Here is a 16167-nt window from a genome sequence, read left to right as displayed (position 1 = left end):
TACAAGTATCACCTGGCTCTTGGTGAATTAGACTCAGAAACTAGCCCAACTGCCTATGCACTCAATAGTGTTTTTGTCTCATCTGTACATTTCAAAAGCCTCCTATCTTCTGCCAATATCAGTAAAAGTTAGGCAGGCTAATTTATGAACTTACAAATAGAGTAACATTTTATACTCTTCACAGTTCTTGAAAATGTATAGAAATAAAAACGTTTTTTGTATATTGATCTTGGATCTTGCAGATTTGCTAAACTGACATCAATTCTAAACACTATTTTCTTCTTCTTGTAGATGGCATCTCATTTCCTACCTAGATAATTATGTTTCCTGTGAAGATATACGATTGTGTTTCTCCTTTCAAATCTGCATACTTTCACTTATATTTGTCACCTGACTGCGTTAGATAAAACAGCTAAAAAAATGCTTAACAGAGTTGATGAGTGTGGATGGACATCCTTGTTTTGCTCATTAGGGGGAAAGCATTCACTTTTAGCATTAAATAAGTAGGTGTTTATGTTGCTGTTGTTACTAAGTGCTATCCAGTCAGCTCCTACTCATCGTGACCCTGTATAGGGTTTCCAAGGAGCTTCTGGTAGGTTTGAACTCCCAACCTTACAGTTAACTGTCCAGTGCTTATTCTACTGTGTCACATCAGATGCTGTTTAATTAGATTATGAAGTTCTCTTTTTAGTCCTAGTTTGTAAACAGTTTTTATTGGGAGTGATTAAACCCATCAGCAGCAGTGAAATATCTGGCAAGATTAGATCAATTTGTATAAGGCTGTAAGTATTACTAGGGTTATTGAACATTGTTGCTGGTTTTGGTAGGCGTCATCAAGTCGGTACCGACTCATAGCAACCTTATGCACAGCAGAACAAAACACTGCCCGGTCCTGGGCCAACCTCACTATTGCTGACACGACTGAGCCAACTGATGCTGCCACTTGGCTAATCCATCTCGCCAGGGGTCTTCCTCTTCTTCTCTGACCCTCCACCCTACCTAACAAGATAATCTTCTCCAGCGACTGGTCCCTCCTAACAATATTACTCTGCATTTATTCACTAAGCCTTCAATGAAGGTTTATTATATTCCCAGTATTGTTTAAGATCAAATCCCAAACACAAACTCACTGCTGTTGCATCAATTCTGACTAATAGTGGCACTGTAGTGCAGAGAATTGCCTTATAGAGAAGCTGGTGGATTTGAAGCACTGACCTTTAGATTAGCAGCAAAGTGCATACCCACTATACCACCAGGGTTCTGTTTAAGCTCTACCCACCCAGTATCTTCACATCAATTCTAACTCGTAGTGACTCCCATAGTACAGAGTAGAATGGCTCCACACTAACTTTGGAGGAACCTCAAAGTCCAGCCATAGGGTGTCAAGACAGTAAATCTTTACAGGAGCATCTTGCCCCCATGGAGCAGCTGATGGGTTTGAATTGTCAGCCATTTGTACAGTAGTCCAACACTTAATCCAATGCATCACCTTTTATTTCATACAAAAAATGGCAAACTACTACCTGTGGCCTGTTATTATGTGGCTCATAATCTGAGAACATTTTTTATGTTTTAGAAGGGTTTTTTTTTTTAATGGAAGACGGATATGTAATAGAAATCATATGGTTTACAAAACCTAAATTTTTTACTATTTGGTCTTTTTTAGAAAATGTTTGCCAACCGCTGGTTTAAGGTACAGGGAATGTCAAAATAGAAAGAGGACTCAATTCCTTGCTGATTTTCTAGTGGGAAGGATATACACAATCAATGAGTGAATTAAATAGTTTGTCAGATCGTTTGTAGAAAATTAAAGCAAGAACGAGGTATTGCCAACTCAAAAGTAAGTGTAGATTGCTTCATGTTCGATAGAGCAAATTGGGAGAGGTGGGATCAGCAGCTTTGGGATGAAGAATGATCTAGATCTCTTGTGCATTTTAAAGGGATTATAGGCCTTATCCAGATAGTGTCAAGGCAGAGAGAGCAATTTTGATTCTGCTTGTTCTGTTCTGGGTAGAGGGGAGAGGTGGCATCTACCTGAAACCCAGGTTTCCAAGGCTTACTCTCCTGAACCAGCTGAGTTGGAGTTAGGGAATAGAATGAGAATATTTTACTGGGAACTCTGGTCGCTTCTGGATAAGCGGAGGCAGCTGCATCATAGTGGCTGCACGTTGGTAGCTGGACTTTGAGGTTCTTCCGGAGGTAGTGTGGAGAGTAAACTGGAGGAAGGAAGCTTCAGAGCAGGGTCTTTGAGTGACAAAGTTCTGAGCTATTTCCTGATATTCACAATGTATTAATAGAGACCACCAACAAGCAAAACATTCTAGGAATTAAATATGTGACAAGAGACAAAGTTAGTCTTGTTTTCAGTACCATAAGAACATAAGAAACATCAATATTAAGTCAAATCAGTATTCAAGTATATTGACTTTATTGCTTTTATTGAAATGAGTGTTGAGTGGTATACAAGAAAATACAAACAGAATTCCTCTTTCATGGGTTTTACATTCTAATGCTGTGAGGAATTTTGCCTTTTTACAAGTGCTGGGTGCACTATTGCAAACAGGGTGGTACTATGTTAAACAGGAGGGCAGTCTAGAAGGTGCTTCTTAATGCTGACTGCTGAAAGGTGAGAAGAAGCTAGCCATTTCAGGAGCTAGGAGAGGTAAAGGAAATCAAAGTGAGAAGGCCCAGAGGCAGTAAAGAACCATCAGAACACAAATTTGTGACTGTGGCAGTTTCTCCTCAGGCAGTTTTGTCAGAGAGCAGGATTTATGCAGTGATGAGACAGAGGATAAATGTCCCTTGGGACAGCCCTCAAACCCAGGGCTACCTCTAACCTTATCCTTCACCTTTTTTTGTGGCTCATGAAGACAGAGAACTGTGCTAAGTAAGGAATTCCTTATATATTCATGCCCCAAAGATTCACTATTTTTAGCTGGTGTACTTTCTTTGTCTACAGCAATACAGTATAAGATCAGTTTATTTATATGCTGGTATGGTGCTGTGGGGTAATACACTAGATCACAAGGTCAGTTTGTATTACAAGGTCAGTGATTCAAACTCACCAGCTGCTCCTTGGAAACCCTACACAGGGTGCTATGAGTCAGAATTGGCTCGATGGCATTTAACAACAATAGGTAGCTGGAGGACAATAATATTAACAGCAATCAGAACAGCAGCAGCAATGTTGTTGTTAAGTGCTATTAAGTTGGTTCCAACCCATAGCCACCCTGTATGGAGTTTTCAAGGCACAGCTCATGGGTTTGAACTGCCAACCTACAGCACCATGCCAATACTCTGATGTTGTTATTGTTAAGTGCCATTGAGTCATTTCTGACTCATAGCGACCCTGTATAGGGTTTCCAAGGAGCAGATGGTGAGCTTGAACTGCCAACCTTGCAGTTCAAACGGCTTTGCAGTCTGGCATATTAACCCACAGCGCCACACCAGGACTTCAGTACTCTGATACCTGGAAATGGAGTATCAGCCCCCATCTTGAGATTACTTCGTTACTAAATTAGTTACTATATATAAAGTGCAAGGGGCATGACAGCCCTCAATTAATGCTAGTACTCTGATAGCTGGCATTAATTGAGGGCTCACATGCCCCATGCACTTTATATATATGTAGTAACTAATTTAGTAACAAAGTAATCTCAAGATGGGGACTGATACTCCATTTGCAGGTGCTAAAACTGAGACCAGGAGAATTGAGTAATTTGCTCAGTTTGTACAGCTAGTATTCAGACTGGGCAACATGACTGCAGAAACACTATGTTTTTATTTTACTGTGCTGCCTCTTATTTCAAGGTACAATCTGTCAGGATAAAAGAAATTCCAGGTATAACTTTTGATTTTGTATCAGTCAGTTGAGCCTCACTTAAATGGCTACAAGTTTTTTCCAAACCTCACGGTTTTCATTACTCTGTTCGTTTCTAGCATTTCTTCCATTTTGGTCCTCAGAGTAATTGCTTCTTTTGATTAAGATATACTTTTCCTTTCCTCAACCTTCATCCTTGTTTAAATTTATTTTTAGTTCCACAGATTCATGCATAATATTTTCAGTCATAGTTCTCCTCAGTTGTAGGTCAAATATGTTCTTCTCAAAATTACCTCAATACTTAAATGCAATCTGTCTTCTTTTCTTGTATTTGACCTCATGAATGTAAGTTTGATATTTCTAAGCATGAGAAAATATTGAGGATGGGTGGCAAGCATCTGACTAAAATCTCTTTACCAGGTAAATCTGTCTTTAGAGCATGAGCCATGCAGTTTGAATGTCACACATATGAATTACAATTTTAATCAATTTAATAATATTTAGGAAAACTTTTAGACTCATAAGTTTTCTTTGCCCTTTAAAAGAATTATGCAGTTTACTGGACATTGTTAAACATAGATTGGTTAAATCAAATTAAGTTTAAAAAATAGCATATAAAATAAGGAAACAGAATGCCTACTAAAATTGACTTATAAAGACGATTGCCATATGAGAAAACATATACTAGAAAATTTTTAAATTATTTGTGATTTTATTTATATTGGGGATCAACATATATATATATGGCTTATGTCCTAAAATGCACTAACTACTTAAAGTTTCACAGTAGGCTTTAATTTTATGCTTCTGTGTGTATTACAGGATCATGACCAAAAACAACATAGGAAGACATGGGAAACATTCTTACCTTTAAAGAAAACAAAATTCCCGTCACTGTTTTCATACACTGCATCAATACTTGGAGGCAGCCCCCTCCAGAAGTAAGTAATTTGCATGGGGTATCCATCCATCACCCTGTTGTTTCTCACCCGCCAAAACCACTGGTCCTGGAAATCAAGCAAAAGCATCTATCAGTAAACATGCAAGTCTTTGTGGCAGCTCATGTACAATGGCATATCACTTTAAAAACTAAGCTAATGTTGATATGACTTGCTTACGTGAAACCATAAAAGAAACAGCTAAACAACTCCACTAAAATGATCACACATGTTTTTATAGTAAATTACTCAAGTGTGGGGGGGTAATAATGATAGTAATATTACATTGATTAAAGTTGAACATCTGATTATTGCAACTGATTTAGTAAGGTATTGTTGTTTGTTAATTGCCATCTAGTCAATTCCAACCCATAGTGACCCTGAACAGGATTTCTGAGGAGCAGCTGGTGAGCTTGAACCACAGACTTGCAGTTCAAACTGACCTTACAGTCTAGCACATTAACCTACTGCACCAAGTTGTACACCTTTAAGAAGCTGAATTTTCAAAAGTCGTAGGATTACAAGTGCAAGTAAAAAAGTTTTTCTACAAAATCATAGAAACCTCTACTAAACAACAAAGAAATCAAAATACGAAGTTATTATTTCTAGACACACCCTCTAACTATGTCTGCACACTTCAAATGGAAGTGTTCCCATTTCTGAAACCCTTCCTGGAAGAATTCTGCAGTCTTTGGTTTATACCACATCAAAACAGCAGTTTTGGCTACCTCAGTTGTAGTTGTTAAGTGCCAACCAGTTGGTTCTGACTCATACTAACCCTTTTTAGGGCCTCAGAGGAGTGGCTGGTGGGTTTGAACTGCCAACCTTGAGGTTAGCAGTCCAGTGCTTAGCCTACAGTGCCTCAAGGAACTGAAATTGTGCTCCTTTTAAATGTTCTTTGAGTTCTGGGAACAAAAAGAAGTCTGAAGTGTCAAGATCAGGGCTGTAAGTTGGATGGTGTGAGGCTTCCCAATGAAAATTCTCATAGGACAGTCCTTGCTACCCTTGAAGAATGACTAAATGCATGGGATGTAATGGAAACAAAATTCTTGGCACACCTTTCCTATCCTTTTTATCTCCAAAGCAGCTTTTAATAGTCCGTAAACTTCTTTATAATAATCTTCTGAGATTATCCTGCATTTTGAGAAAATCTGTCCCGATTATTTACCCTTTGAAATCCTGATTATTTACCTCTTTGCCATAACTGTCTGAGGTGACTTCTCTGCCTTGAGTTTAACTGAACTTGTAATCTTGCCCCCTTGGAAGCCACTGTCTTGATTGTGCCTTTTTTTTTTTAAGTCCCCTTAACACTACTGAGACCAATACACTACTGTGAGAACTTTTCTGCAGCCATCCACTGATTGCAGAGAAATGTTTAAATACATTTTATTTGGAATAAATGCATGATTGTTTGAACTGGTAGGCTAGTAGGAATACTTTATGATTTACCTTCATATAACATACAACTATCCTGAGGCTGCTTAAGTGCAACCAAAACCAGGATGGGATTTGGCTTTTTGGTTTGGTGGCTGGGATCATGGTTTCATTGGACAACCCATTTAACTAGCTTAATAACATGTTTAGTAAATTTGTTCTCCCACTTAGTTCTTTGCATAGGGCCTGTGATCTTAAAAAGCTTGTAGGTGGCCATCCAAGGCACAACAATTGGTATATTTTTGCCTGGGGGTGGGGGGTGGGGGGGAAGGAAGCTGGACAATCAGGAAAAGGAGGTAGGATATGAAATATAAAGCTACAATTGCCTCATTGGTCATGAGATCAGAAGAACTGGATAATGTCCTTCCACCATCACTGAATGCTTTGAGAAAAGATTTCAAAGCAGAATCCCTATCAAAAGGCAGGATTATAAAAACCCTATGGACCTCAGGCTTTCTACAGCTATGAAAGCTGGATAACCTCTGAAATTACTGCCCTAGATAATCTTTAAACTTTAAACCAAAAATGTCTCCTGAAGTCTTCTTACAACCAAATGGTAGTTTAGCTTAAACAGTAAAAAATATCTGCCTTGAGCATTTTGCCATTTTAAACACCACCAACATGGGATCAAACAGGCAATAGCAGCTAGAAAGATTAGAGAGGAATGGCAGTGGTCAAAAGTCAAATAATACAATCAATGTCAATAAACAGTGTGTGTAGAAACTGTACAATTGGAACATGTTTTTCTGTGTATATTGTGAACAACACCAGCAAAATAAATTAAAAAAATAACAATCATAATGTAAGATACTAAGCATTTTTCATTATTGCCATAGTTTCCTACTTGTAAAAACTGTGCTAATTTGGAACAATTCTTTGTTAGGCTTCTGAATTTAAGTCAGTCTTCATGATTTGACTTTTATGTATTTTAGACATAGAAAGATCATTACACCTAATATGTTGGAGATGAAATAGGATGATCATATCTCCTACTTGGCCAACTTCACACTTAATTGTTCAGAGTAATTATAGCTAGAGCTGTCTTTCAACTGTAAATTGTCCAGGTTTTTACAATAGAGCATAATTGTCACCCTAAATGAGCAACAATATTCTGGAAAAAAATCTGAGTGGATTTCAGTATAGATTCATAGATTCTCATAACATCTTACACCTGTTTCCATTACAACATAGGGCGCTTTGTACGTAAAGTGGTGATTTACTCTACCTCTTTTAGAAAATAACGCATAGTCTACACCTTAGCAAGTGTTTATATATGTTGCTGACTGAAAAAATTATCCTACACATAGTAAAGCTCACCGTCATTATTTAATAATCTATGTACATGGACACATACTACAAAAACCATCTATCTGATAATGGTGGTGGTTATATGCCATGGAGTTGGTTGCAACTCATAGAAACCATAAAGTTTCCAAGGCTATAAATCTTTACATGAGCAGAAAGCCTCATCTTTCTCCCAAGGAACAACTGGTAGTTTTGAACTGCTGACCTTGGGTTTGCAGCCCGATTCGTAACCACAATGCTACCAGAGCTACTGAGTTGCTTTTGAATGAAAATTTTCAAAATAAAATAGACACTAAGGATTTATTATAAAAACTAGGACTAATTTATAAACTAGCTTCTAATAAACATATTTACTAACCATTTTTATTTAAAAATATTATACTTAAGAATTTCAGTACATGAATAAGTGTTTCACTTATAAAAGTTAGATATTTGTATTACTTTAAACACGTATCACAGAAATATTTCAGTATCAACTCTTCCCTGCTTTACTTCTTGTCTGCAACCCAACTTAGATATTAAGTGATTTATTAGTTGCTTCCCACCCAACTTAGATATTAATAAGTGATTTATTAGTTGTTTCCCCAACTTTTGGATAATAATATGTTAGTTTTATTAGATTTACTGGGATTTATCAGTTTTTCATATACTCATTCTCTTTGTCTGTCTCTTGTTTCTGTCTCTCTCTTTGTCTGTCTCTCACACAAATATACTGAGGAGTCCTGGGTTTCAGACAGTGTGATCAATATGACACTTTTGATAAGTGAATCAATCAAAACATAAAACATTTCTTAGTAGCCTCTGGTTATTGTATGTTTTTCTAGCTATTGTGGGCTGTCTTTTCTACTCATCTCTCTAGTTATATATAAAGGATGAGGCTGCATATTAGTGCTCTGAGTTCAGACACTATTATTGGTCTCTCCACTAATAACTGTGTCACTTTGATCACATAATTAGTCAAGTTATTGCCATATAATTTCTAACTTATAGGATAATTACTGTATTAAGTAAAAGGACTTATAGTTAACCCTCAAAATTTGGACTATTTTTACTATTAAAAATATATTGAAAAACACTGGACTGCAAGGTTGGTCTGAACCACAAGATCAATGATTCAAACTTACCAGACGCACCTTGGAAATCGTATACAGGGTTAACTCAATGGCACTTAACAACAACAACCACATTCATGCCTACAATTCTGTTTATAGTTTTGTCTCTGATTCATTGTTTTCTGTTCAGATTTCAACTTTCCATATCATGACTATAGCAATGCATGTATTTCCCTACAATATGTTTTTATGCCATTAATATTTTCTTGATACCAAGAGCCTGATTTAATCAATGTTTGATTCGCATTTAGCATATAAATTAAACTGGTTTTAAAATACAAAACTTGTATCATAAAACGATTGATCCAACGATCAATATGGGCATGAAGATGAGGTTTTACTGTGAGCAAGTGATAGTCTGGTCATTTAAAAATAAAAGCAAGAAAAACAGATGCTTATTTTAAAAAATAGGACACATATAAGACAACAGTGCCAACAATATCCTAGTACATATGTGAATAGGCGTATATGTGTACAGGCATATATGTGTATGGGTAGGTACAGATGAGTATATGTGTGTGAACAGATAGAAGTATTTATATGTATGTACAGATATGTGTGGACATACATGAATATTGATAAAGGACACAGTTACCTATGATACTTCTCAGATACAATCAAACACCTCATGAGAATAGTTTTCTAAGCTTGTCTAGGGCCTTAGTCAATAAACTGGCATCACAAAGTCCATGTTTGACATCCCAATGAGGTGAGCATCATCTGGTGTCTTTAAAGCTTGCAAACTACCATCTAAGATACAACTAATGGTCTCTACTTACCAGGAGCAAAGGGCCAGCTGGAGAACAAATCTCAGAGAAGAAACTAATAACCAGGTTGACAAACAACACAAGCCATGACCTCATCAACCCTGAGACCGAAAGCACCAGATGGGACCCATCTACTACTACCAACCATTCTTATCAGGGCCACAATAAATGGACCCTGACACAATGGCACAATGGGAGAAAAACACAAACAAAATTCCAATTCTTAGAAAGTCCAAACTGATTGGACTAGTTGAGACTAGGGGACTCCCGGAAACTATCACCCTGAGATATGATTTGGAGTTTGAACCCAAACTATCCCATGATGTCACCTTTTAGTGAAGGGACAGATTGGCACACAAAACACAGGGCATTATATTTGAGGACGGTGCTCAGCAAACAGCTTTGGTGGTGCAACATTTCAGTACGGAGCTTTGGTGGCACAATAGCAGAACTCAAACCCACCGACGGCTTCATAGGAGAAAGATGACATTTGTCTGTTTTACAGTTTACAGTCCTACATCCCTATGGATCTAGGGAGTGGTTTGATTCTGTTCTATAGGTCACCATGGAGAGTATTTGATGTTAGGGCTGTGAGGCCTTACTGATTTTTTTATGAATGAAAACAAAACAAAACATCTATAGGACACCAAATGATCAAGACTCACCCTAAAGCAAAGAGAAGCTAAAGGGGCAGATAAACTATAATGCAGTCTTACGTGACTTAAGATCCATGATACATTTTGTGAAATAGGATGTTATATGACTTGGACATTGGGCAAATATCATACCATATATTATACAGGAAGTCTCTGCATTATGAATGAGTCCTGATCCCAAGTCTGTTTTAAGTCAAACTTGTATGTAAATTGAAATAGGTTTGATTCGTGTCTAATGTCAGTTAGTAAAATGTTTGATTTAATATAATGTACCATTTTATGTAGAAAAAACACATTTCCAGGTACACTAAAACATCTTTAGCATAATGGCGGTGATGGTGGTTTGTGTGTCAGTGAACGAGTTGTGACTCATAGCAACCTTGTATAAGATTTCTGAAGCTGTAATCTTTCTCCCAAGGAGCTCTGGTAGTGTAGGGGTTATGAATCGAGCTGTTAACCTCAGGGTCAGAAGTTCGAAACTACCAACTGTTTCGCGAGAGAAAGAGGAGGCTTTCTGCTCCCGTAAAGATTTACAGCCTCGGAAACCCTGTATAGGGTCACTATGAGTTGGAACCAACTCCACGGCACATCACAACAACAACAATCTTTCTCCCACAGAGCAACTAGTAGACTTGAACTACTGACCAATGGTTAGCAGTCCAACTCATAATCCACTGTGCTGCCAGGGCTCCATTTAACTTAATAACATAGTAATAATAATAAAAATCTTTTGATGTGTGTTATAAAATAGCACTTGTTTGGTATTATGTACTTCAAATACTTTAATATAGTAAGATTTATTGGGGTTGGGACCATGGATGTATAGGTGGTCTACTGTTGCCTGAACAGACATGATACAGCACATTTCTGTCCTGAAAATGGAATAACCAGAATGCAATTAAAGAGAATGTGAACACATTGTGAAAACTATAGCCAATGTCTTTGAACAATTTGTGTGGAAATTGTCAAATGGGAACTTAGTTTGTTCTGTAAATTTTTACCAAATATACAATAAAATATTAAAATAAAAACAAAAACTTTTTTTTAAATAGAACAGGGGTTTCTAAATGGGTATTAAAACTATGCCAATCTCCAAATAGAATATTCTTAAAATATTATAAACTATAACCTAACCCACAAAACAAAAATGGCTTAACAACTAATGTGATCTGATAACAACAACAACAACAACAAAAAACTGATGGTGACTATATATGGAATAACAAAACACAAAGTTCTTTGAGTTGAAGAATTGAAGAAATCATGTGGAAAAGTCTAGGAGATTTTCCAGTTTTTTTCAAAGAAGCAAAGTCCATTCCTGAAATCTCCTCATATACTGAGACGGGGCTGGTGGCTCTTTGGAACAGACACATGCTGCCGGCTGAAGAGAGTAACACAACCCTCAAAGGAAAGAAAGTCTGCCTTAAGATAAACATAGTCATTTTTCAAAAATTCAAAGAATAATATGAAATCATGGGTAAATTCATGATTATTTCTGTTGACAGACACCTTGGTAGAGTCATGTACAATGGGGAAAGTTTGTGGAAAAAAATTCCACTATTATTTAATTCCATTTTCCACAAAATTTTTAAACCCTCTCGTACATTATAGGTATTAAGGTGGCGTCTCTCCTCAACATATCCGCAGCTTCCCACTTCAGCTGAAAATATTGGTATATATGAAGCCTGTCACACTGCAGTCACTATAGATTGTCCTTTCTGAAATGGGGCTTGGGATCCATTTACAGATCAAAAATATTTTAAATGGTATTTTAGGCTCTCTACAAACACTGTATAGTGGAAAACGATTTTTGACCACCTGTTTACAACTGAACACCCTCACTCCACACACACTCATGGGTTGAGACTCTTCTTGCTCTTTTCTTTCTTTGTTTTCCTGTCACCATTTTATACATCTTCCTTTATTTTACTTCCCACCATTTCATACATTACACAACTTGTTTGTTGTTTATTCTTTCTCTACTAGAGTATATTCTCTGTGATGGAAAGGATATCTAGTTTTTGTTCACTCAGTTCTAGAAAATAGCATTGCACATAGAAGCACAATAAATGTTTCATGAAAGAAAATAAAACTTAAGCAGAAAAGAGCAAAGTAAAAGCATGTGATCCTTATAGAAGTCAAAACTTTAAAATTAATTATAAGTCTTCTACACCCCAAGGTCCAGATACTTTCTTGTTTTTGTTTTTGTTTTTAATTAAGATGTTATGTAGGAGTCACAAGGATATAAAAGTACATCATCAGTAGGCAAATGTTTATCATAATATCATTTATCATTTTATGTTGTTGTTGTGAAGTGCTGTTGAGTCGATTCTGACCCATAGCAATCCTGTATAGGATTTCCAAGGAGCAGTTGGTGAGTTTGAACTGCCAACCTTGCAGTTCAAATGGCTTTGCAGTCTGGTACACCAACCCACAGCGCCACACCAGGACTCCATTATCATTTTATAGAAGGGTATACTATGTAAAGGTCTTTAGACCATGGAGGTAAAAATAAATTGTTTTCAACTTGCCCAATGATGTAAAGTTTTGCTTGGGAAAATTCCTACCAACAGCTCCTCAGAAATGCTATCTAGGGTTGATATGAGTGCTTATCCTACAGTGTCATGTGGTGTTGTGGGTTAATCCACTGTATTGCAAAGTCGGTAGGTGGTTCAAGCTCATGAGCTGCTCCTTGGAAACCCTATACAGGGTTGAACTGACTCACCAGCACTTAACCGTTAATAGGGAGTGTGGTGGCTCCATATGATAAGCACTGTACTGCGAACCACAAGGTCCATGGTTCTAGTCCACCAGTCCCTCAGTGAGAGAAAGATGAAGCTTTCTGTTCCTGAGAAGATTTAAAGCCTCACAAACCATATACAGAATTTCTATGAATCTGAACTGACTCGATAACATTTAATGATAACAACTCAAAGCCGACAAGTTGATTCCAACTCATAACCACCCTAATGGGTTTCATAGAACTGCCCCCATGGGTTCCAAGATTATGTTTACAGAAACAAAAGATCACATCTTTCTTCTGCAGGGTGACTGGTGGGATAAAATTACTGACCTTTCCATTAGCAGCTGAATGGTTAGCCACTGGCTCCTTTCTGATATATAAGCCCAATCCACTGCAATCAAGTTGATTCTGACTCATAGCGACCATATACAGCGTTTCCAAGGCTGTAGATCTTTATAAGAACAGGAAATCTCGTCTCAATTGGTGGATTTAAACTGCCAAGCTATGATTAGCAGTCCAATGCTTATCCTACATGGTCACCAACACTCCTTTCTGATACACAGACTCATTGATTTAACCAGTAACTGGATATATATCTATTGGTACCTTGTGTTTCATTGTGAATGAATATTTCCCAAACCATCAACTGTTCTTCCAGACCTCACTTGCTGCTATGCCATGATAATTCCTCCAATTGTCCCATTTCTCAATTAGCATCTCAAAACTCAATGTCTGGGCATCAGTACGATCATCAACCTAGTATGACTTCCTAAACTACCAATCTACCAGTCACTGAAGTGCAAGGTGTCGGTTCAAACCTACCAGCCGCTCCTCAGAAACCCTAAAACAGGGTTGCTATTAGTTGGGACCAATTCTTTATGGCACTCAGCAGCAACAACAACCTAAAGCTTGGCATCTGAACTCACCCAAGTGATAGTACAACAATAAAAAATCCTGGAGATACGATTCTCATTAAAATTACAGCCAAGAAAATCCTATGTGGCATTTCCGCGGTGTAACATATGGGGTCTCCGTGAATCAGAGTTGACTAGACAACAGTCACTGTAGCAGGCCCTTGCCTCCATCCAGCATAGTCTTTTCCAGGCTCCTAGTGCTCATGGTGACCCAGTTGCTTTGGCTTCCTTTCTGTTTCTTTATAGAAGAAAGCTCTTTCCTGCATCAAGACCTCTCAAATGCCGTTTACTGTACTATGACTACTTATCCCCAAGTTTTCACTTGATTAACTGTGATTCATTAGTTCTCAGATAAAATGTTATTTTTGTGAAAATTTCTTATGAGTCACCTGATTAAAATTAGGCAACTGTTTATACTCTGTCATTAAGTTATGTGCCACTGGGTCAGTTCCAACTTGTAGTATATTGGATTTCTAAGAAGCATCTGATGCGTTTGAACAAACAACTTTGTGGTTAGCAGTTAAGTGCTTATCTTATAGTGTTACAGCAGGACTCCAATTTTATCATAAAACACATAATAATTCATTGCACTTAAACAAACTGATACTATGATATGTTACTTTTATGACTCAATACCTTCTCTGACTCCACTGTGCTACGTGACATTTTGTTGTTAGTTGCTAATCAGTTTGCTCTGATTCATGACAACATCACATAAAATAGAACAAAATATTGCCTCATCCTGCTCCATCTTGATTTATTGATTATGTATCATTCAACTTATTTATCGACACAACAATTACTGGTATTCTAATTTGGAAATTATTACAAATAAAATGTAAATGTGTTCACGTTATTGTTGTTGTTGTTATGTCCCGTGGAGTAGGTTCCAACTCACAGCAAGCCTGTACAGGGTTTCCGAGACTGTAAATCTTTATGGGAGCAGAAAGCCTCATCTTTCTCCTGTGGAACAGCTTGGTAGTTTAGAACTGTTGACCCCGAGGTTCACAGCCCAATTTGTAACCACTACGCTACCAGAGATCCTTGTTATTAGGAGGAAAAATTTCATAGTTCAAGAAAATTAAGGAGATATAATAATATTACTTTTAAATGAGAAATGTCAATATGATTTATGATGTAAACATCTACACCCACAAACATACTTGCTAGTTCTTTCTACTTAAAGGGCACAGAGCCACAATACACCAGGTGTAGTATACCACATCTAGAATGAAGATATTGTCTTATAAATATCATTTCATCTGTCATAATTTAAATGAATCAGAGTTTTGGAGAATGGCTGATTCTAGTCCTGATACAAACTGCAACATAAAACTGGGAGAATTTGTTGTCACTAAACTCCTGGTGTGGCACTGTAGGATCAGCACTGGATTATGTACCACAAGGTCATCAGTCCAAACCCACCAGCTATTCCTTGGGAACCCTATACAGGTTTGCTAAGGGGACTTAACAACAAGAAAGGCACCATTCATAGACTAATGAAACTTTGTCAAAACATCACAGAAGCTAAACAGAAGAGTTTCTAATAGTCAGATGAGAGATACATAAAAAATCAAAAAGAGCAACGACTATAATTATTTATGAAACATTCATTAGGTAAAACTATGATTTGAAAGGGAAATAGAGAAATTTTATCCTCACCATTGGAACTGGTAATTACAACTCTTTACATTGAAAACTGGAGTCATGGGGTGGTGCTGTGGGTTAATAAGCCAGAATGCAAAGCCATTTGAACTGCAAGGTTGGCAGTTCAAGTTCACCAGCTGCTTCTCTGAAGCCCTACACAAGGTCATTATCGGCCGGAACTAACTTGATGGCTCTTAACAACAACAATAACATTGAAAATTGGTAATTCAAGATAAAGGATTAACCAAGTGAAAGAATTTTGTTGCTTTTATATTGTCTTTTCATTAGAAAATGTTGATGATACTATTATTATTATTTTAAGGAGAATGTCTACCAAACATGAAAGGGAAAGTAGGAACAGAAAAAATTCCATTTTTGCTAGTCCCAACGACAATGAATTAATGGACAATCATTGGGTGCTGTAAAGTAGAGGGCTATCAGTTGGGCTGCTAAGCACAAGGTCAGCAGTTTGAAACTACCAGCTGCTCAGTGGAAGGGAGATGAAGCTTTCTGTTCCCATAGATTCCCAGCCTCCAAAACCCAATACAGGGTGCCATGAGCCGGTAGTGACTTTTTGTCACACAACTAACACCACCTCCAACACTGACAAACAAAATACTTGCCCAGTACTAAAAATGCAGTAAAAAAAAACTAACCACTTTTTAAAAAAGAAACCAAAAAGGTCAGAAATTTTTTATATTGACGTAACTATAGCTTCACATGCAGTTTTAAAAAAGAAGAAAGTACAAGCTTTACCCGAAGGTAACATCTTTTATTGCTACAGAATAGTATCAGAATCAGAAAGTTGATTTTAATCCATCTAGTTTCTAT

General features: G+C 37.2%; 1 protein-coding gene across 1 annotated transcript in view; it reads right to left on the bottom strand.

Annotated features, from left to right (window-relative positions):
- The window catches only part of MMP16 (matrix metallopeptidase 16 (membrane-inserted)), a 403580-nt gene that overhangs the window by 40328 nt on the left and 347085 nt on the right, over window positions 1-16167 (bottom strand). Inside the window, exon 7 of the mRNA XM_006859234.1 lies at window positions 4689-4827. Within this exon, the coding sequence (XP_006859296.1) occupies window positions 4689-4827 (139 nt within the window). The remainder of the gene's footprint in view (window positions 1-4688; window positions 4828-16167) is intronic.

Source organism: Chrysochloris asiatica, unplaced genomic scaffold, assembly GCF_000296735.1.
Source record: "Chrysochloris asiatica unplaced genomic scaffold, ChrAsi1.0 scaffold00031, whole genome shotgun sequence".
In the NCBI taxonomy this organism is placed as follows: domain Eukaryota; kingdom Metazoa; phylum Chordata; class Mammalia; order Afrosoricida; family Chrysochloridae; genus Chrysochloris; species Chrysochloris asiatica.
The sequence above is the reverse complement of the archived record's forward strand: the minus strand, read 5'-3'. Positions and strand labels throughout refer to the sequence as shown.